The sequence below is a fragment of the Oncorhynchus masou genome, chromosome 22 (assembly GCF_036934945.1).
Source record: "Oncorhynchus masou masou isolate Uvic2021 chromosome 22, UVic_Omas_1.1, whole genome shotgun sequence".
In the NCBI taxonomy this organism is placed as follows: domain Eukaryota; kingdom Metazoa; phylum Chordata; class Actinopteri; order Salmoniformes; family Salmonidae; genus Oncorhynchus; species Oncorhynchus masou.
In genome coordinates this window covers 39,039,503-39,062,941 of record NC_088233.1, presented here as the reverse complement: position 1 = coordinate 39,062,941, position 23,439 = coordinate 39,039,503, and the positions used below count along the sequence as shown (strand labels likewise).

Below are 23,439 nucleotides of genomic sequence, written 5' to 3'. Positions count from 1 at the left end.
ACATTGGTGTGGCTGGCTTCCGCGTTAAACAGGCATTGTGTCAAGAAGCAGTGCGGCTTGGTTGGGTCGTGTTTCGGAGGACGCATGGCTCTCAATGTAGTTCTCATCATGTTTGTGCCTCTTCGATGGTCCAACGTCCCTGTCTGTTGTAGGGGGCAGTAGCTCTTTGGCTGCATCAGATTCACAACTGTCTGGGCTAACCACAAATGTAGAGTTACTGATGCTAGCATTGGATGTGCTCGTGAAAGCAGAACAACTTGTGCCGTTGACAGGTACAGGTATAGTACTGTTGGTAGTAGCAGTACTAAAAGTAGAGTTGGTATGTGTCTCTATGGACGCGGGCCTTACTAAAGGACTGTTTGAAAATGTGAATTATTATTTTTGTATTTTTGTAAAACTTTTTAAAATTGTGAATCACATTTAACCTAACCCTGGGGGTAAGCGTACCCCAGTTTGGGAATACCTGATGTAGGCGATCATGGCCCGATCGGTGTGGAACGAGGAGGACTGTAGCTTGGACAGAGTAACCCATTGCATCCTCCCGAGTGGCCGTCATACCGCTCAGGGGCTAGGAACTTGGGTTCCTGGTGCAGGTTCCCTGGAGGAACTACGCTAATGCCTGTAGCACTGGGGTGATGAGACTTGGGCATTGGCTCCTCCTGGGTTGGAGTTGGGTCATGGTTGGAGGGAATTGGTAAGTGCCCGGAGAATTGTTCTTGCTGCCGCCCCAGCAGTGCTCCTTGGTAGGTTATAGCATTCTGGATCTGGGTGATCTCTGCTGGGTCCATGTTGAGACAGAAGCTTGCTGTGACGTGGTAAGGTTGGACCCAGGTGCAGAGAAGAGATCAGACGAGGAATCAATAGTTAAGGATAAACATAATACTGTACTGAGAAACGGTAGCCGCAGGATAAAAAAAGGGGACAAGTTAATTGAGGAGTGGCGTAGGGAGTTCTGAGCGAGTTCAGCCCAAGGATCATACCGTGCCCACTCACCAGGCCGGTCCCGGCAATAGGACCGCAGAAACCTGCCCACATCCTGGTTTACGCGCTCCACCTGCCCATTACTCTCGGGGTGAAAACCTGAGGTTAAGCTGACCGAGACCCCCAGTCTCTTCATAAACGCCCTCCACACTCTGGACGTGAATTGGGGACCCCGATCAGAAACGATGTCCTCAGGCACCCCATAGTGCCGGAAGACATGGGTAAACAGTCTGCAGGGCCGTAGTGTGCAGGGCCGTAGGGAGACCGGGCAACCGGATGAGACGTCAGGACTTAGAAAACCGATCCACAACGACCAGGATCGTAGTACTTCCCTGGGACGGGGGAAGGTCGGTAAGAAAGTCCACCGATAAGTGTGTCCACAGCCGTAGTGGAACGGGGAGGTTTTGTAACTTCCCTCTCGGCAGGTGCCGATGAGTCTTGCTCTGAGCGCACACTGAGCAGGAGGAGACATAAAATCTCACGCCCTTAGCCAGCGTGGGCCACCAGTATCTCCCTCTAAGACTCCGCACTGTCCTCTCGATGCCAGGATGACCCGAGGAGGGGAGAGTATGAGCCCACCGGATCAGCTTATCCCGGACCCCCCTCGGCACGTACTGAGTCCCCGCTGGACAGTTAGGGGGGGCCGGCTCTAACCGTGAGGCCCTCTCTATCTCCGCGTCCACCTCCCATACCACCGGTGCCACAAGACATGAAGGTGGAATGATGGGAGTTGGCTCAACGGACCGCTCCTCGGTATCATAGAGGCGGGACAGCGCGTCGGCTTTGGTGTTTTGGGAGCCTGGCCGGTATGAGATGGAAAACCAAAACCTGGTGAAAAACATGGCCCATGTAGCCTGACATGGATTTAGTCTCCTCGCTGCCTGGATATACTCGAGATTACGATGGTCAGTCCAGATGAGAAAAGGGCGTGTCGCCCCCTCAAGCCAATGTCTCCACACCTTCAGAGCCTTGACTACAGCTAACAACTCCCGGTCCCCCACGTCATAGTTTCGCTCCGCTGGACCGAGCTTTCTCGAAAAGAAGGCACAAGGGCAGAGCTTGGGTGGCACGCCCGAGCGCTGGGACAGCACGGCCCCGACCCCCGCCTCGGACGCGTCCACCTCCTCTATGAACGCTAAAGAGGGGTCCGGATGCGCCAACACGGGCGCATTGGTGAACAGCTCCTTCAAACGACTGAAAACTCTGCCCGCCTCTGCTGACCAATACAAGCGCACCGGTCCTCCCTTCAGCAGTGAGGTGATGGGAGCAGCCACCTGACCAAAACCCCGGATAAACCTTCGGTAGTAATTGGCAAACACTAAAAACCGCTGCACTTCTTTCACCGTGGTCGGAGTCGGCCAATTACGCACGGCTGTAACGCGGTCATCCTCCATCACCACCCCGGGGGTGGAAATACGATACCCCAGGAAGGAAACGGACTGTTTGAAAAACTCACCTTTCTCCGCCTTGCAATACAGGTCATGCTCCAGCAGTCGCCCAAGTACCTTACGCACCAAAGACACATGCGCCGCGTGTGTGGCAGAATAGATCAAGATGTCATCGATGTACACTACCACTCCCTGCCAAAGCAGGTCTCGGAGAATCTCATCTACGAAGGATTGGAAGACGGCTGGAGCATTCTTCAACTGATATGGCATGACGCGGTACTCATAATGACCAGATGTAGTACTAAATGCGGTTTTCCACTCATCTCCTCCCCGGATATGTACCAGATTATACGCACTCCTCAGGTCCAGTTTTGTGAAGAAGCGCGCCCCGTGAAATGATTCCACCGCCATAGCGATGAGAGGTAGTGGGTAACTAAACCCCACTGTGATGGAATTTAGACCTCTATAATCAATGCACGGACACAGACCTCCATCCTTCTTCTTCACAAAAAAGAAGCTTGAGGAGACGGGTGATGCGGAGGGCCGAATGTACCCCTGTCCCAGCGATTCAGTAACATATGTTTCCATCGCTACTGTCTCCTCCTGGGACAATGGATACACGTGACTCCTAGGAAGTGCAGCGTTCTCCAGAAGGTTTATCACGCAGTCCTCTCGACGATGGGATGGTAATTGGGTCGCCCTCTTTTTACTGAAGGCGATAGCCAAATCGGCATATTCAGAGGGAATGCGCACGGTGGAAATCTGGTCTGGACTCTCCACCGTAATCGCACCAACGGCAACTCCTATACACCTGCCTGAACACTCCTCTGACCACCCCTTAAGAGCCCCTTGTCGCCAGGAAATCACCGGGTTGTTTTGAGCTAGCCAGGGAATTCCCAAAACCACTGGAAACGCAGGTGAATCTATAAGGAACAGACTAATCTGCTCCTTATGATCCCCCTGCGTTACCATGTCCAGCGGCACCATAGCCTCCCTAACTACTCCAGACCCTAATGGTCGGCTATCTAAGGAGTGCACGGGGAAAGGTAGGTCTAACGACACCAGGGGAACCCCTAGCCTTAACGCGAGCCCACGATCCATGAAATTCCCAGCTGCGCCTGAATCGACTAGCGCCTTATGCTGTAGAGAGGGAAAAAACCCAGGGAAAGAAGTTAACACATACATATGACCGACAGGAAGCTCTGGGTGAGTCTGGTGCTTACTCACCTGGGGTGATCGAGTAGTGCTCCGCCTGCCCTCCCGACTCCCAGACGAGTTCCTCCAGCACCGGTCGGCCGTGTGCCCTCGCCGACCACAACTGGTGCAGGCGGACACTCCTTCTCCGGTCCCCCTCGAAGCCGCCCCTCCTAACTCCATAGGGATAGGGGCAGGAGGGCTGGGAATTGGAAACGACAGGACCTGATCCGAACGCCTGCGGGCAGCCAGCAGGTTGTCGAGAATGCGTTGGCCCACCCAGTCAAACAGGAGATGAGGGCGCTCACGCTCTCCTCTCCGGAGGGAGCAGGACGCACGGTAGCCAGGTACAGTTCCAGTTGTAGAAGGAAACCCTGGCACCCAGCCGCCGTTCCATCATACTCCCGTGGGAGCGTCAGCCGAAGAGCCCCGGAGCCAGATGTGGTAGCAGGAACAGGAGGTGCTGAAGGAGGGGGTGCTGGAAATGAGGTGGGAAGGCCACTCCTCTCCCATCGATCCATCCTCTCCATCATTTGGTCCATGGCCGAACCAATCCTATGAAGAACGCTGGTATGATGGAGGACCCTCTCCTCCATCGATGGGAGAGGAGATGTGGCTGCTCCTGCTGATTCCATGTATTTAGTGGTGCGGGATCCTGTCACGGGATACTAGGAGTGGTGGGTTGGAATCAGGCGCAGAGAGCAGGGTTCAGTATATCGTGATTTATTCTCTGGCATACAAACGGTCACACCAACATACAGGGAGCATAGAACAGACCAGCCCAAACACAGGACCAAACAGTCTGGAGAATACACACATGAAAACCACATCCAACAGAGTAACAAAAAACAATCCCGCACAAAACAAGGGCGGGACAACCTACGACATATAGGGAAGCTAATTAAACTAAAATACACACAGGTGAAACTAATAAGACAAAACCAACAGACAAACGAAAAAGGGATTGGTAGCGGCTAGTAGGAAGGTGACGACGACCGCCGAGCACCGCCCGAACAGGCAGGGGAGCCAACTTCGGCGGAAGTCGTGACACAAACACAGACTGCTTAAACTAATAACACACAAACAATTACACATTTTCATGTCTTTGTTGAACACACCGTGTAAACATTCACAGTGCAGGGTGGGGAAAGTATGTGAACCCTTGGATTTAATAACTGGTTGACCCTCCTTTGGCAGCAGTAACCTCAACCAAGCGTTTTCTGTAGTTACGGATCAGACATGCACAACGGTCAGGAGGATTTTTGGACTATTCCTCTTTACAAAACTGTTTCAGTTCAGCAATATTCTTGGGATGTCTGGTGTGAACTGCTCTCTTGAGGTCATGCCACAGCATCTCAATTGGGTTGAGGTCAGGACTCTGACTGGGCCACTCCAGAAGGTGTATTTTCTTCTGTTGAAGCCATTCTGATGTTGATTTAGTTCTGTGTTTTGGGTGGTAGTCCTGTTGCATCACCCAACTTCTGTTGCGCTTCAATTGGTGGACAGATAGCCTCCTGCAAAAATGTCTTGATAAACTTGGTAATTCATTTTTCTATCGATGATAGCAAGCTGTCCAGGCCCTGAGGCAGCCAAGCAGCCCCAAACCATGATGCTCCCTCCACCATACTTTACAGTTGGGGTGAGGTTTTGATGTTTGTGTGCTGTGCCTTTTTTCTCCACACACAGTGTTGTGTGTTTCTACCAAACAACTCAACTGTAGTTTCATCTGTCTACAGAATATTTTGCCAGTAGCACTGTGGAACAATCAAGGTGCACTATTGCGAATTTCAGATGTGCAGCATAGTTTTATTTGGACAGCAGTGGCATTGTCTGTGGTATCCTCCCAGTGTTTTACGTATCGTAGATTCTTCAACAGAGATGTTAGCATGTTCCAGAGATTTCTGTAAGTCTTTAGCTGACACTCTAGGATTCTTCTTAACCTCATTGAGCATTCTGCTCTGTGCACTTGCACTGTGGGCCGATGAACATCAAGGTTTTAAGATATACTTCTGTAACCCTTTCCAGCTTTATGCAAGTCAACAATTCTTAACCTTAGGTCTTCTGAGATCTCTTTTGTTTGAGGCAGGGTTCACATCAGGCAATGCTTCTTGTGAATAGTAAACTCAAGTTTTGTGAGTGTTTTTATAGGGCAGGGCAGCTCTAACCAACATCTCCAATCTTTTCTCATTGATTGGACTCCAGGTTAGCTGACTCCTGACTCCGATTAGCTTTAAGAGAAGTCATTAGCCTAGGGGTTCACATACTTTTTCCAACCTGCACTGTGAATGTTTAAATTATGTATTCAATATAGACAAGAAAAACACAATTTATGTTATTAGTTTAAGTACACTATGTTTGTCTATTGTTGTGACTGAGATAAAAATTTGATGACCAATTTGCTTTTTCTTACCACTATATTACAGTTCAACAAAGGCTTTCTGCAGGGCAATAAAGGCAGATTGAAGCTCTGACAGAGGCTGGTCAGCTGTGGGGGCAATAGCAAACACAACAGTGTCATCTCCATACAAGTTTTTTACAGATAAACCAATATTGTTAATGTAAACAGTGTAAAGAACCAGACCAAAAATCGATCCTTTGTTATGTCCAGAAAACCTGATTTAACACCATCATTAAATACACGCTGTTGTCACGATTGTCCTTGTGTGATCCAAATGGGCAGATCAGGTTTGTAATTTATAAACATCCACCAGACCCCCTCTCACCCGCAGAGTGGAGGAGGGAACTGGTGTGGGTGGGTTTTGACACCTCACGCCCTGTCGTAAATTAAGGTAGAAGAAGACTCACTCCCTCCTTCTTTAAATGTGCATAGGAATGTACCTTTGTTTCACACACAGTTTTCCCGCCGAAACTCTAACACGTTCAAAAGCGAATACTGGAACAATATTTCTAACATAAGAATGTGGGGAATGGGCAGAGATGATCTATATAAAACTAATGTCATATTGGTTTTTATTTTGTGATGTCATTTTGTGATGTCCTTAACAACATCACAGAGATCAGATCAGATGCGTACAACATTTGTAAACTCTTCCAGAAACCCTTCTCAGCCCGTGTACAACATGGGAGTGTGGCAGGCCAGGTGGTATTAAGCGAAGATGTGAACAGAGAGGGAATTCTACTGCAAATGATCTATGTAGATAAATCTGGTAAATAAATAGATGTGAGCAACATGTAGTGGTCAATGTTATTTCCTAATCAATGCCCATCTACGTCCCTATGCACATGTCTGTATTTGCGGCTGTCCTTGTATGTACCTGTAACCATATTACTGTATGCCTGTGCGTATGTTTCAGACAGCGTTTGAGGTTCTGGGCTTTGTCTCAGTCATGTCTAACTGCTGGCTGCTACTGCTGTCCCCTCGCGTCCAGGAGTTCTGTCTGGAGGGAGGGATCAGCGGCAAGAACATCATACTGGTCGCCATCCTGGTGGAGGTACAGTATGAGGGAGGGGAGTTAGGTTTGGGGAGCCATCCTGGTGGAGGTACAGTATGAGGGAGGGGAGTTAGGTTTGGGGAGCCATCCTGGTGGAGGTACAGTATGAGGGAGGGGAGTTAGGTTTGGGGAGCCGTCCTGGTAGAGGTACAGTATGAGGGAGGGGAGTTAGGTTTGGGGAGCCATCCTGGTAGAGGTACAGTATGAGGGAGGGGAGTTAGGTTTGGGGAGCCATCCTGGTGGAGGTACAGTATGAGGGAGGGGAGTTAGGTTTGGGGAGCCATCCTGGTGGAGGTACAGTATGAGGGAGGGGAGTTAGGTTTGGGGAGCCTTCCTGGTGGAGGTACAGTATGTTGTTACTGTTCATCGTCTGCCCAACTGTGTGTTTGTCAGCATAAATCCAGTAGATAGTTTAAAAAAGTGTTCAGTTTGGTATAGAAGAGGGAAAATTGGAACACTTGTATTTCAGGACAATGCCATATTGATCGATTTGGGACAAAAGCGTGAAAATTGACACACTTGTATATTTTTTCACACTGTACAAAACCTGATATAGTGCCATTTCAGCAAAGCCCCGTGTAAGCATGTAGTGCCCCCTGGGGCTATATAGACCCAACACAGTGGAAGCCATGACCCAAAACATCAATACAGGTAAATGCATTTTCATCATTGACCTATAGGAGGCACTACAGGTCGAACTGGGGCTTTGATTAAATTACATTTCATCAGGTTTTCTTCAGCGTGAAATATTATACAAGTGTGCCAATTTTCACGCTTTTGTCCCAAATTGATCAATATGATATTGTCCAGATCCTGGTCAAGATGATTCTAGCCTTTATGACCCAAGACAAGCAAGACTGGGTGAGAATAAAGAGGGAACAGATTGAGATCCACTCTCTGCAAGGTCTTGAGCAGCAGCCGAGAGTGATCAGATTTAGTTTAATCGTTAATGATATAGAAAAGCCCTGAATCTTATGGAACAATCAGCTCAATGACAAACATCTCCCTTTGACTCCTGCAGAAGCTTTGGAACCCCTGAGGGTTTTCGTGTTTCCCATCCAGTGTTGGTCTGGAGACTCTGGACCTGGGGGCTCATTAGAACCAGCTACCACGACGAAGATGGTGATGATCCACAGACAAGTCTGGGAGCTGAGCCACGAGAGCCTGCTCTCTGCCCCAAGAAACTCTGTCAGTATCTCCCTCTGGAGGACTGCTTCAGTCATAACTAGAGTGGTCTCTCATGTCATGGGAGATACTAGAGAGAAGGCCAGGGACTAAAGGGAAACGCAAAGAAGAAGAGCTAAGTTCATTGTGTAAATATAGCATTAGCATACTTTTTTTTCATGTTGCATATCATTTTGTAAAATGTTCCCACAGTGTGCTCCATGTAATTTCAGATTATCAGTGTTACATTGTACGCTTAACTTATAATAGGCACATCACAAACACAACGAGAGTACTTGATATCACATAATACAGTATATCTGTGCACTTCTACTTGAAGTTGACTATATTTTAAACATTTGGATTGATGAGCTTGTTGTTGGAATATTTGTAGGCCTACCTATTACATATGTATTATCAGTATCTTTTAAAAATGAAGATTTCAGAACTGATGCAGTGTTGGGTGAATGTAGATAGCAAGGCTGATGGTTGTACTTGATTTAGTATAGTATACTTTGCCATCAACATTATTTGTACAGTATGCTCTTGTCAAAATGTACTGATATCCACTTGGACTTTCATCTGACCTGCTAAAAAAAGACAATGTTCCATGGCCGTTTCAGAGGAGTAATTATACATTGGTTTATCCTTACTATAGTACATATACCCCCATTAAACCACATCACACACCATATATCTGGTTTAATCCATTTTAATAAATAAATACAAAAATAAAGAAATCTCATTGAGACCTAGAATTGGATTCAATCCGTAGCGCCTAGAATCAGCGTTATAGCTGATCGAAATTTAAAGGTGAAATCTGCCATTCAAACAACAAAGGCCACCCCACCACTGATTTGGTAAACAGAGGAGAGATGGGAGAAATGTAAGTGCTCTCAAATTCATAGACTGAACTATGGGTGCAAGGACTGACCAGCTCTGAGATTAAAATTATAGTTTTAACCATGTTTGGAGGCTGGGCGGGGCGGCAGTGTAGCCTAGTGGTTAGAGCATTGCACTAGTAACCGAAAGGTTGCAAGTTCAAATCCCCGAGCTGACAAGGTACAAAATCTGTCATTCTGCCCTTGGACAGGCAGTTAACCCACTGTTCCTAGGCCGTCATTGAAAATAAGAATTTGTTCTTAACTGACTTGCCTAGTAAAATAAAGGTAAAAAAATAAAATAAAAATACAATGTTTGTTTACAAACGAAGAGGTGTAAAAGGTTAAAATATGTATTGTGATGGGGTACAACAGTTGAACTAAGCATTTATACGTTATATTCTTCAAGAATGAGTGGGTATACCACCAATTTAAAAGTCCAAAAATGGACCTAGCAATCACAAATTGCCGTTTTAAATGCAATGCTTCCGCGGTAAACACTTCATATGTCGGCTCAATCGAAAATTACTTACAAATTTAAACCGTGCTACAACACTGATCTTCTGCGCTACAAATTGAATCCAGCCCTATAGTCATAGTTTAAATCAGGTTCAATGGGCCGACAGACAGACAGACACTTCCCAGGTAAGGTGACTCCAGGCTAGGTGTGGAGGAGACAGCTGGTTGGCGGAATGGAATGGAGACCCCCCCCCCCCATCCAATGACAGAAGAGGAAAGGAGACAGGGGAGGTTGAGGTGTCCATATCATATGAATGTGTGACAGCTGAGGTTAGTGCTCTGTGTCCATCACTACACTCTTCTCTTCCACAACGAGGGGGATAAAAGTATGCCATTAATTCTGCTCTCATACAGTCCTCTGGGGATTCCACTGATGAGAAAGAACACAGCTTTCTGAGGACTCTCGTTCTATAACATTTCTTCTTTGCATAATAGCTAGTTCGCATCTAGATTAGGATTTCTGATTTGATCAAGTGGTATCTCTTAATAGTATGTATAGGTGTACTCTCAGAACCATAGACAGACAGAATACATATATACACAAATCCCCAGGCAAGTCCAACAACAATATGCAGGGACACGGTTTGTTTGTTTAACGACCCAGAGTACACTGAGGCATATGTGGTAAATAATACAGATCTAAATACAGGGATTTAATGTACAGTATCTGTCATCACTCTCGAGACGGATTCATTCTGTCACACTTAGATACCACAAAAGAATTGTTATAATCACGCACCTGTGGATATGTCCTACGACAAAGAAACTGTTGTCCGACAAAATAAAAGGGTTCAATAGCATTTGTAAGAATAACGATGAAAGATTTTTAAATAAAGTACATATACACACAAACAATCTGGAAGACCTGCGTTTCCGTAGTCGATATCATATCCATTTTCAAAAGTCTCTTGTATTAAACCCTGTCCAACAATTGTTCACAGATTTTGCTCTCCCTGCATTAGTCAGTTTAGGTCCCAAACCTTACACCTCTCAGATTACCACTGACGTATCCAACCCCCAGCATTAAATGATACCATGCTTCCAGCTACATTGTCAATAGCATCAACCCTTTCATCAGTCCACTAGCTGAGCTAATGTAGACGGGCGGCTGAGGCAGGGAGTATAGCTGTCCCCTCTACAGCATGCATCATCTTCATGCTAGACATTACAATTATAGCACTGTACTAGCAGGCCTCAGAGTGACAACATACCATACGCTGAAATGGGCTCAGTTCGAGATAAGCTAGTGCAAAATGAAGAGCTACGATATAAGGGATTTTATAATAGCAATCAATACAAAGCTATATACTATATAGTGATAGTCTAAGAAGACTACACAAAAAGCAGTTAATAAACTTCAGTACATGGCAGCACAAGAAGTTGAGTTATTTTCTCACAAAGGAAGCAGCAGTAGATGCTAAGTATAACGAGGTAAGGGCTACACAGATCTAACAAGAATTGTCTACAAAATGTCTGAGGTCACAGTAAGATAGTTCAGTTCAGGTCGGCTGCAGACTTCTAGTTCAGGTAGGATGCAGACTTCTAGTTCAGGCAGGACCCAGACTGCTCTGGTGTTTTGTGTTGAACTAGATGGATCGGTGACAGGCTCTGGCCTGGTGTGAGGCTGTCTTGAGGGGCCTGAGGACCCCTAGTTTGTGCCCTGTGGCCAGGCTATAAAGTGAGTGAGTGATGTGGGAGGTATAGGGAGGTAAAGCTACAGGTGGCCCCGCCTACAACACGTGGCAGCAGTTGTACTGGGCGAAGGGCAGGAGTTTCTCCTTGGAGGTGGGCTGGATGTTGAAGGACAAGGCCTTCTCACAGAGGGGGAACTGCAGTAGGCGGTCTCGCAAGTTCACGTTCTTCCCCTTCCCAGGATCCAGTCTGACTGCAGGGTCGGTCCCCGCCTCTCTGAGCCCAAGAGGGCCCTGTGGTGCAATATGGGATCTCTCCAACTGGAGCTCCTCCGGCATTTCCCCCTCAGACTCTCCTCCAGGCCCACCCACCTTGCGTGTCGTCTCCACTCCGTCCGGACCCAAGTCCACACAGTGGTTACGTGGCAGAGAGCGGGGTGAAGCGCTTGGAGTGGAACCCCCACCCTGCACCAGGAGCTTAGGCTTGGACTCTGTGGTGTTGTTGTTGTTTTCAAACATAGTGTCTTCCTCCCCTTCCATGATGTATGGGGTAGGAGGCTCTCGTTGCCCCCGACAACACTGCACCCGCCCTAGGCGAGACAGGCATGGAGGATGAGCTTTGGGAGTGAGTTGACTATCTACCACTGTCTGAATCAGGTTTTCTAAACCATTGATTGGCTGGTCTGCAGTCGCATGACTACCTAGCCTCAGTGGGTCACATGACATATCCTCTTCCTCCATGGGCTTCTCCTCTGACTCCACTGTACCCTGTTCCTGTCTGGCTGCCAGCTGGTCAGACTCCATATCTTTGTTGTGGCTGGAAACCTTGTCCTGCTCTTCCCTGTCCCCCTCCCCCCTCTTTGTGTCCAATGCTTCCTTCACTGAGGTGCCCAACAGGCCTGTTTCCTCTCCCTGACCTGGCACTACTCTGACTGGGTGCCTCTGTGGAGCCTCTGGAGCTGAGAGCATGGGACTTGACTGTTCTGTAGACCCAGTGGTTGATACCAAGCCTACTATGTGAGGCAGTGCTTGAATATTATGAAGTCCAACATGTGGTTTGATTGCATCTTCCTCCTCCTCTTCTTCTTCCTCATCCTCTTCACAGATCAGCTGCAGAGCTCCCAGGCTTTTGACCTGCAGGGGTTCATCAGGGGGTGGGGGGTGCAGGGTGAGCCCCGGGCAGGGCCCTGTGCTGTACTCAGGGAAGGGGCTCTCTGTGCGACTTGGCTGTGGCTGGAGCAAAAGGGGCCTGTGGGCCAGGAAGTCCCCAGACTCTGACACCCCTCGGCGGGGACAGCCAGGCAGCAGTCCATGGAGCCCCCTCTGCTCCAGATCCAGAGGCTCAGACAGTGGCCTCCTGTAGAAGAGACAGGGACATTAGTAGTGTTCATGATCCGTTAGTGGCCTAGTATGTAATGTGACTGTCAGGGACGTGAATAGGTCTTACTGGAGTTGTGGTGGCTCAGCCCATGCGCTGTCGACTTTGGGCATCTCGCTGGGCTGCTCCTGCTTGTCTCTCAGGATGCGCTCCCCCAGCAGGTAATACGTGGCTGTGATGTGGTTGTATCGGTCTGCCTCTAGAGCCCTGGGTGCAACACAATGATTGGTATACACTTAAAATAAAATAATTTACTATCAAAATCAACTACATCCATAACGCATATCACCAAGCTCCCTTGCTTGAAAAACTTACAGATCTGTGGCAGGGTACAAAGGAAGAGGATAGAGATTGAGAGAGAGAGAATATGGGAAGGAGAGGGAGATGTAGAGATGCCCTCACTCTTGGATGGCGTCGCGGTCTGCAATGTTGCCACTGGTCATGGCCTGGAGGATGACCTCGTGTTCCTCTGGGGACAGGCTACGGTGGGAGGTGAGGGGGGCGGCACTGTGTCCCGCGGGCGAGGGGTCGACCCCTAGCAGCCAGGGGTGGTTCTCGATCTCCTGCAGGGAGGCACGGCTAGATGGATCCCTCTGCAGCATATGGGAGATCAGACTGAGAGAGAGAGAGAGAGAGAGAATTCATCTTCTATGGACCAGATACTATATATAAATATCTCCTTTTGGAACACCAGTACAAGTGAGTGAAGTTCTCATGTACACTGATTCAGTAATTGACAGGCAAAGCACATTACCCCATATATCTGTGATAGGAGAGGGAATGAGATCAAACTGTCTATCTCATAGTTAATCAATATTTATGAGTGCCTGCAGACCTCAGACAGTCTTTAGGTGCACCCATGCAGGGCCAGGCAGATATTTGGTGAGAAGCATGGCATAGTCTGACTCTTGGCATCATCATGCAGGCTCTGAGACAGGATGGGGACTTTGTCTCTTATATGTGTGTGTGCATAGAGGTATGCAAAGTCTGCATCAGACATCTATTTGTTCATGCGACTGTTTTATTGCACTGCAGTGAAAGGCTGAGCGGCCTCTACAAGCTCATTTGAATTACCAGCAGGGGGTGCCACTGCGCCCTCCGTGTCACATGTATTTATTTATTTAATTAGGTAAGTTAAGTTAAAATTCTTATTTACAATGACGGCCTACCCCGGCCAAACCTCAACGACACTGGTCCAATTGAGCGACACCCTATGGGACTCCCAATCACGTCCGGTTGTAGTATAGCCTGGAATTGAACCAGGGTCTGTAGTGACGCCTCTCGCACTGAGATGCAATGCCTTAGACCACTGCGCCAACTCGGGAGCTTAGTGTATGTGTATACACTAAGCTCTTTCCATGACATGACTATCCAGGTGAAAGCTATGATCCCTTATTGATGTCACTTGTTAATTCCACTTCAATCAGTGCAGATGAAGGGGAGGGGACAGGTTAAATAAGGATTTTAAAGCCACGAGACAAATGGGGCATGGATTGTGTATGAGTGCCATGGTAGTAGGTGCCAGGCACACCGGTTTGAGTGTGTAAAGAACTGCAATGCTGCTGGGTTTTTCACACTCAACAGTTTCCTGTCTGTATCAAGAATAGTCCACCACCCAAAGGACATCTAGCCAACTTGAAATAACTGTGGGAAGCATTGGAGTCAACATGGGCCAGCATCCCTGTGGAACGCTTTCGACATCTTGTAGTCCATGTCCTGACGATATTTAGGCTGTTCTGAAGGCAAAGGGGGTATAACTCAATATAAAATCAAATCAAATCAATTTATATAGCCCTTTGTACATCAGCTGATATCTCAAAGTGCTGTACAGAAACCCAGCCTAAAACCCCAAACAGCAAGCAATGCTGGTGTAGAAGCACGGTGTTCCGTGCTTCTATTATATTAGGTGTTCCTAATGTTTTGTCTGTCTGTGTGTGCGCGTGTGTGTCTTTACGTGGCTTAACCATGTAAGACCAGGATCATCAAATCAGCCTATGCACTTATCAGAAATGTTCTATTTGCCCTTAAATCCATCTATACTGTTCAAGTACCCATGCTTCTCTGAACCTCCAATAATGCTGTTGGTGTTTGGTATATCCTATTCATACAACTACTTAAATATTTATAGAAATTAATTATTTACATACCATCCTAACTGACCCATGCATATCTCACAACACTACTGTAGAGTAAAGCACTAAATACAAATTAAGAGTTGCTTGAGACAGAGAGAGAGAGAGAGAGAGAGAGAGAGAGAGAGAAACAGAGGAGAGAGAAATAAATAGCTGGGCAACGAGAGAGAAAATGAAAGAGATGAAGGGTGGGGAGAGGAGGTCTCTGCTTTCGTTCAGTTGATTGTTGCCCGCAGGACTAAACTGTTTAGCAAGAAATCATTTTCCCATTAAAGGAGCTTTCATCAGGGCCCTGGTCATGTGGCCCATGTTCTATGTTTGGAACTGTTCTTGAGCCAGTCATCCAGAGGTCTGAGGCAGAGTCATCTGCTTCGGAACCACAACATCTGCCAGGTCTCTGGTCTGAGGTTCATGGGCTGCAGGGGTGTTCTTCAGTCTCAACCACAAATAGCACTGGTACCAAGGGGCTCAGCTAACACAACTTTTAAAACAAATACAGCTTTGTCAATATTGATCTTAAATATATACCAGAGCTGGGGTGAGATCTGGGGTCCGATATGGAATGGACTAGGTATGCAGGGATTGATCTCACCCATGCCAATCCAATACAGCATGGGTTGCAGCCAACTCACTCAATTTCCTATAACGCCTGACATGAACTTTCCCTTTAGTCAGCTCTTTATTCTACCCACTGGTTGGCTTGCCCCCTCAAATCAACACTCAGTATTGTATTCCCTATTCAGTGATTGGCTTGCCCCCATTGACAAAAACAGCCAATGATCACAGGGTACACTGTGTCTAGTAGTCTGTTTGTACAAGGTTGTCAGATAGGTGTGAGGTTTAGAGTTTGGTCGATAGGAGACACTGGTTTATCATTTCTGGACATGATCTAGAGCAGTGTAGGCTGGGGCAGTGTAGGCTGGGGCCGGGCAGGCTAAGGCAGTGTAGGCTAGGGCCGGGCAGGCTAAGGCAGTGTAGGCTGGGGCCGGGCAGGCTAAGGCAGTGTAGGCTGGGGCAGTGTAGTCTGGGGCAGTGTAGACTGGGGTAGGACAGGTTGGGGTAGGACAATTTGGCGCATTGTATTCATAAACACGGAGAGCTGACAACTGACTGAAATCATGATTATTGTGTGTATTTTTGTCATATAACCACAATATCTGACCGAATAATAAAACCATATGACATATTGTTACTGTGTTAAGGTCCATGCGTGGATGTGTGAGAGAGAGAGCTGGGGGCCTATCTCTGTAGGTGATGGGTGGTACTCACTCTTTGCAGTCTGAGGAGATGTGGGCTGGGACGGTGTAGTGACAGTCCATGATCATGGTGAGCGTCTCACTGTCATTGGTCTCCTGGAAAGGGGGCTGTCCACACACCAGCATGTACAGGATCACCCCCAACGACCAGATATCTGTAACACAAACACCATGCATACAGTCATCATATGATACAATACAGAAACACCCTGTCAAACTTGAGTAAAGTAAGTACGCACACACATACTATATGATCACTAGGGCCTAGAGATTTGTATGGTCAGGTCACAAATCATGAAAACATAATTTTCCTAACAGAAAACAAGCACTCAAACAAACAACCATCTACAGTATAACTTGTTCCTCAATAGGCTGGTTTCAGTAGCTGAAGTATATGATGTTGTTTACATAGCCAGGCATTTGTCCCAGACAGCTGTGTGAGTACATAACTCTCCCTCCTCCAGGCAGACTGGGTCTGGAGTCTGAAACCTGGAGCGAGCAGACAGGCCTTGAGACACTCATTGTCAACCTATCACCTACACTGTAAGTTGCCCTATGATTGCTTGACCTAAAAGACAGACAGGCAACCTCTCACCCACACTGACACAGGCCCTGCTCAGAGCCTTCTATTTGTCTCTGCTCTTATTGAGTGACATTCTTCAGCGTGCACGGTGCACGCCCTTCCTGTCTCCTCCCCTCTCCCCTTCCTCAGGGCCGGAGTAACGCAAGGTCTCTGGAAGCGCTTTCAGAACATCCTGCACCCAGAACAACTCAGAACAGTGTGTGACCTGTCACAAGTAGAGAGCAGCTGTGGAACATGGGGGCTGGCCACAGAGAACTAATCTTTTTCGGGATGGTTCCATTCCAAGATATCTCTCCAGGAAAATAAACATCCCTCCTTCTCAGTCATGTGCATAGAGAAAGGAGCACTGTAGAGAGTATGTGAGAGAGATGGCGAATCGAATATGTAACTCAATTCCCTGAAAAGGGGCTGATTGAAATACCATACATACAGACAATCATTATTTGCATGTTGTTTATTAACCTTTATTTAACCAGGCAAGTCAGGGGCCTCCCGGGTGGCGCAGTGGTTAAGGGCGCTGTACTGCAGCGCCAGCTGTGCCACCAGAGACTCTGGGTTTGCGCTCAGGCTCTGTCGTAACCGGCCGCGACCGGGAGGTCTGTGGGTCAACGCACAATTGGCCTAGCGTCGTCCGGGTTAGGGAGGGTTTGGCCGGTAAGGAAATCCTTGTCTCATCGCGCACCAGCGACTCCTGTGGCGGGCCGGGCGCAGTGCGCGCTAACCAAGGTTGCCAGGTGCACGGTGTTTCCTCCGACACATTGGTGCGGCTGGCTTCCGAGGTGGATGGCGCTGTGTTAAGAAGCAGTGCGACTTGGTTGGGTTGTGTATCGGAGGATGCATGACTTTCAACTTTTGTCTCTCCCGAGCCCGTACGGGAGTTGTAGCGATGAGACAAGATAGTAGCTACTAAAACAATTGGATCCCACGAAATTGGGGAGAAAAAAGGGTAAAATTCAAACAAAAAAATACAACAACAACAACAAAAAACTGGGCAAGTCAGGTAAGAAAAAAATCTTATTTAAAATGACGGCCTCTTACCCAGAGATACAATTAGAGTATCCATCTCTCTGGGATAGGCGGGACTCTTGCATCCCACTTGGCCAAAAGCCAGGGAAAATGTAGAGCGCCAAATTCAAATAAAATACTATAAAAATCAAACTGTCTTTAAATCACACATGTAAGATACCAAATTAAAGTTACACTCGTTGTGAATCCAGCCAACATGTCAGATTTCAAAAAGGCTTTTCGGCGAAAGCGTAAGATGCTATTATCTGATGATAGCACAACAGTAAACAAAGAGTAGCATATTTCAACGCTGCAGGCGCTACACAAAACACAGAAATAAAATATAAATCATGCCTTGCCTTTGACGAGCGTCTTTTGTTTGCACTCCAATATGTCCCATAAATATCAAAATTGGTCCTTTTGTTCGATTAATTCCGTCGATATATATCCAAAATGTCCATTTATTTGGCGTGTTTAATCCAGAAAAACACAGCTTCCAACTTTTGTGCAACGTCACTACAATATATCTCAAAAGTTACCTGTAAACTTGCCAAAACATTTCAAACTACTTTTTTAATACAACTTTAGGTATTTTTAAACGTTATTAATCGATCAAATTGAATACGGGACAATCTGTGTTCAATACAGGAAGACAACAAACTCACGCTACTTTTCAAGTCATGGTCCTCTCTCAAAATGTACACTTCAAATGACACTGATTCAAGATGGCCGTACTTCTTCATTACACAAAGGAATAACCTCAACCAATTTCTAAAGACTGTTGACATCCAGTGGAAGTGGTAGGAACTGCAAACAAGTTGCTTAGAAATCTAATCTCCCAGTGAAAGCTCATTGAATAGACAGTGACTTAAAAAAAAACATCTGAATGTTTTGTCCTCTGGGCTTTGCCTGCTACTTAAGTTATGTTATACTCCCAGACATGATTCAAACAGTTTTATAAACTTCAGAGTGTTTTCTATCCAAATCTACTAATAATAGCATATCTTATATTCTGGAGATGAGTATCAGGAAGTTGAAATTGGGCACGCTATTTATCCAAAAGTGAAAATGCTGCCCCCTATCCCTAAATAGGTCCCCCTCTCTTCCATCTACACACAATACCCCTTACTGACAAAGCAAAAACAGTTTTTTAGAACATTTAGCAAATGTATATATTTTTTTTAAGATGTAAAAATCACATTTACATAAGTATTCATACCTTTCACTCAGTACTTTGTTGAAGCACCTTTGGCAGCGATTACTGCCTCAAGTCTTCTTGGGTATGATGCTACAAGCTTTGCACACCTGTATCTGGGGAGTTTCTGCCGTTCTTCTCTGCAGATCCTCTCAAGCTCTGTCAGGTTGGATGGGGAGCTATTTTTAGGTCTCTCCAGAAATGTTCAATCAGGTTCAAGTCCGGGCTCTGGCTGGGCCACTCCTGCGTTGTCTTGGCTGTCTGCTTGGAGTTGTTGCCCTGTTGGAAGGTAAACCTTCGCAACAGTCTGGGGTCTGGAGCACTCTGGAGCAGGTTATCATCAAGGAGCTCTCTGTACTTTGCTCCGCTTATCTTTCCCTCAATCCCGACTAGTCTCTCAGTCCCTACCACTGAAGAAAAATCCCCATAGCATGATGCTGCCACCACCATGCTTCAGCGTAGGGATGGTGCCAGGTTTCCTCCAGATGTGACGCTTGGCATTCAAGAATGATGGAGGTCACTGTACTCTTGGGACCTTCAATGCTGCAGAAATGTTTTGTACCCTTCCCCATATCTGGAATTATAGACCATTCCTCTTTACAAAACTGTTTCAGTTCAGCAATATTTTTGGGATGTCTGGTGTGAACCGCTCTCAAAATCTGTTTGAGGTCAAGACTCTGACTGGGCCACTCCAGAAGGTGTATTTTCTTCTGTTGAAGCCATTCTGTTGTTGATTTAGTTCTGTGTTTTGGGTGGTTGTCCTGTTGCATCACCCAACTTCTGTTGAGCTTCAATTGGCGGACAGATAGCCTTACGTTCTCCTGCAAAATGTCTGGATAAACTTGGGAATTCATTTTTCCGTCAATGATAGCACACTGTCCAGGCCCTGAGGCAGCGAAGCAGCCCCAAACCATGATGCTCCATACACCATACTATACAGTTGGGGTGAGGTTTTGATGTTAGTGTGCTGTGCTTTTTTTCTCCTCACATAGTGTTGTGTGTTCCTTCCAAACAACTCAACTGCAGTTTCATCTGTCTACAGAATATTTTGCCAGAAGCGCTATGGAACATCCAGGTGCTCTTTTGCAAATTTCAGACGTGCAGCATAGTTTTTTTTTGGACAGCAGTGCCATCGTCTGTGGTGTCCTCCCATGAACACCATTCTTGTTTAATGTTTAGCATATTGTAGACTCGTCAACAGTGATGATGTTAGCATGTTCCAGAGATATCTGTAAGTCTTCAGCTGACACACTAGGATTCTTCTTAACATTGAGCATTCTGCGCTGTGCTCTTGCAGACATCTTTGGAGGATGGCCACTCCTAGGGAGAGTAGCAACAGTGCTGAACTTTCTCCATTTATAGACAATTTGTCTTCCTGTGGACTGATGAACATCAAGGCTTTTAGAGATACTTTTGTAACCATTTCCAGCTTTATGCAAGTCAACAATTCTTAATCTTCGGTCTTCTTGGATCTCTTTTGTTCGAGGTATGGTTCACATCAGGCACTGCTTCTTGTGAATATCAAACTCAAATTATGTGTGTTTCTTTTATAGAAAATAATTTTGTCAGAAAGTTGTTTTCATTGCAAGTTAAAGCGTACCGTTAGCTAGCTAGCTTACGTGATCTGTGTAGTACTATTATTCGTATCTCAGAAATCCATTTGCATTGCTAGTTTTAGCCTAATGTTAGCTATGAGAAATAAACTTTGATTTTAATTGATACAGTGTTTACCAGAGACGGAAATGTGAAGAACATGACCTGCAACAATGTCAGTTAAGGATATAGTGGGTTTTTTTATACCACTTTCAACACTAACATAGGTTGTATACTACACTATCTTAATCTGTTTAGCACATGGCCTCACATGAATCCTTAAAAAGATGGGTGGGGCTAAGGCTTAAGAGGGTATGAACGATGCTGAATGGGTGTAGACAAAGAAGAGTAGGTATACAAAAATATTCAAGGACATTCTCTCAAAAGTGGGATTACAAGTTTATATACTTTTAAAGCTGAATTACTTTCCCATTGTTCTTCAACTGCAGTGTATTATATACAATTTTCTAGCTCTGAGTCTTTGCTTTCATCCAATGTAAAAAACACAATTTCAAATTTTGCTACATAAGACCGAATCGAGCCGGTCGGGCACATGTAGAAAACAATGTAGTTCATTGTACATTGTTCCAGAGAAGAGGAGTGCGTGCTGGTCTAAGCAGAGACATTCCCCTGACTGACAGTCAGACGACTCAGCCTGAACAGAACAGCCTCATGGGACAGGACAGTGGGCGTCATCACAGCTGCATGCTGGGACAGAGGAGATTATGATGCCTGCTGAGTGCATGTTAAAATTGTCCCAGAGGGCTCTTGACAATGAAAACAATAACCCTCACTCTCTTTCTGCCTCGTTACCATATCTATCCCACATATATAAACATTCCCACAGAAATACTCTCATGAATGCGCGCACACACACAGACACACACAACCCTCTCCACTTCAGTTATACAACGGCAGCAAATTCAAAATGCGACGCTCCCTCTCTCAATCCACTGGAGATTTCCACATATTCTTACCACACATTAGATCTGACAGATCTGCAGTGCTGCACTCAAAACACACATCACTCGCTGCTAAACAAGCACAAACACTGTCTTCACCCTTTACCCTGTCAAAAGCACAATTATCGTCATCACTCGTCTCTGAGCCCAGGGAAAGTAAACAGAAGTTGAAAAGTGAAAATCAACCATGAGCACCGAGCATTCGATCGTAAAGCAAATAACCTTTCCTTGGCTGAGCTGCCATATTTAATCAAGCTCAGTCCAATAAATCGTATGTATGTGTTCCCACTACGTAACATATTAACTGGAATTAGCCTTTTCTCTGCTGATGACTCCTGAACACTGAGATACATGCATATAATAATGTGTGTTCAAAGGGTAGAACATGAATAGCTGGCCTTTTTAAGTTAAGGTTCAGCTAATGACATCCGACAGCCAGAATGCCCCATGGCACTGATTGCTGTATGAGGGCAAAGGTTACCCATGTGGAATCCCTGTGATTATTCTCCTGATCTGTTCTCTTCCTGCAATCTCTATCTATAAACAGTGGGGTCAGAAATTGACACCGTTGATAAAGATGAGCAAAAATGACTGTATAAAATAAATAATTCAAATACTGCTGACATTTGGTTCCATGGAAGTTGGTTTCACAAAAAAAATTAAAGAAGCCCTATGTTTCCTGACCGGTAAAACATAACCTTTTTTAAAACCTTCTGAGAACAGAAGTGAAAATGTTACCTGTTCTGGAAACGTTTATTTTTAGGTTGCAGGGTGGATTTGAGAACGTTTTTTTCCTCTGGTTGCTTCTCTCTGAGGAAATTATCATTTATTTGGAGGTTTTTGAATAACTTCCTTACAACTTTCAGTGATTATTTTTATTTATGTTTACCTATACAGACTTTTGATGACACTGCTAGCTTATTTTGGGTTAACTTTTTTGGGATTCCAAGCACAGATAGAACACATGAAAATGTATTTCCTCAGGCATGAACCATGCAAACACTTTTCTTATTATTACACGGCATCAATGAGATTTAAAACTATAATCTTCTGTTCTTTATCCATGGAATTAGTCCACTGTGCCACCAAGATGGAGCTTAAATGCCTTGTTTGCTTGTTTTTCCGCATACAAAGCTGTTCATTTTAGTCTATTCAAACAGGCCCTATTTCAAACAAAACAAGCACTCATTAATATCAGGTGTGGCCAATTAGGTGTGGCCAATTAGTGGGGGCAGTCAACACAGCTGAACACACTTAAGTAAGATGGCACCGAAGAGGATGGCTGACGCTTTACATGCCCGTAACCAATTGTGCTATTTTCTTATTTTTTTGAGTCGTTTGTAACTTATTTTGTTTAAACTTATTTTGTACGTAATGTTGCTGCTACCGTCTTTATGACCGAAAATAACATCTGGACTTCTGGACAGAACTGGGATTACTCACCAGGAACTAGAAGAAGCTTTTCCGTTAACGAGTCCGATGAGAAAGATATACTGCTCTCCCGGGAACAGGCCCAGATCCCCATCATTTGCGTGAAGAAAAGACGGAGGAGAAGAGGACGCAGAATGGGCTGCCTTTTGAGAATCTGTAGGCCAGCGAGTAAACTCCCACTGCCATCAATTCTACTTGCTCACATGCAATCATTGAACATAAAATTGATGACCTAGGATAATCCTACCAAGAACTGTAATATCTTATGTTTCACCGAGTCGTGGCTGAATGACAACACAGATAATATAGTGCTGGAGGGATTTTCAATGCACCGGCAGAACAGAGAAGCTTCGTCTGGTAAGATGAGGGGTGGGGTGTGTCTTTTTGTCAATAACAGCTGGTGCGCGATGTCTAATATTAAAGAAGTCTACAGGTATTTCTCGCCTGAGGTTGAGTACCTTATGATAAGCTGTAGACCACATTACCTACCAAGAGAGTTCTCATCTATATTATTCGTAGCCATCTATTTAGCACCACAGACCGATTCTGGCACTAAGACCGCACTCAACCAACTCTATAAGCCAATAAGCAAACAAGAAAAATCTCACTCAGAAGTGGCGCTCCTAGAGGCCGAGAACTTTAATGCAGGCAAATTTAAATCAGTTGTACCACCATGTCACATGTGCAACCAGAG

The 23,439-nt window shown here is 45.9% G+C and overlaps 1 protein-coding gene across 1 annotated transcript in view; it reads right to left on the bottom strand.

Annotated features, from left to right (window-relative positions):
- Window positions 1-8,875: 8,875 nt before the first annotated feature.
- Window positions 8,876-23,439, bottom strand: part of snrkb (SNF related kinase b) — a 40,452-nt gene continuing 25,888 nt past the window's right edge. The window contains exons 3-6 of the mRNA XM_064930165.1: window positions 15,990-16,131; window positions 12,991-13,203; window positions 12,658-12,795; window positions 8,876-12,567 (exon numbers count right to left, since the gene is read on the bottom strand). Coding sequence (XP_064786237.1) covers window positions 11,310-12,567; window positions 12,658-12,795; window positions 12,991-13,203; window positions 15,990-16,131 — 1,751 coding nt within the window. The 3' untranslated portion in view covers window positions 8,876-11,309. The remainder of the gene's footprint in view (window positions 12,568-12,657; window positions 12,796-12,990; window positions 13,204-15,989; window positions 16,132-23,439) is intronic.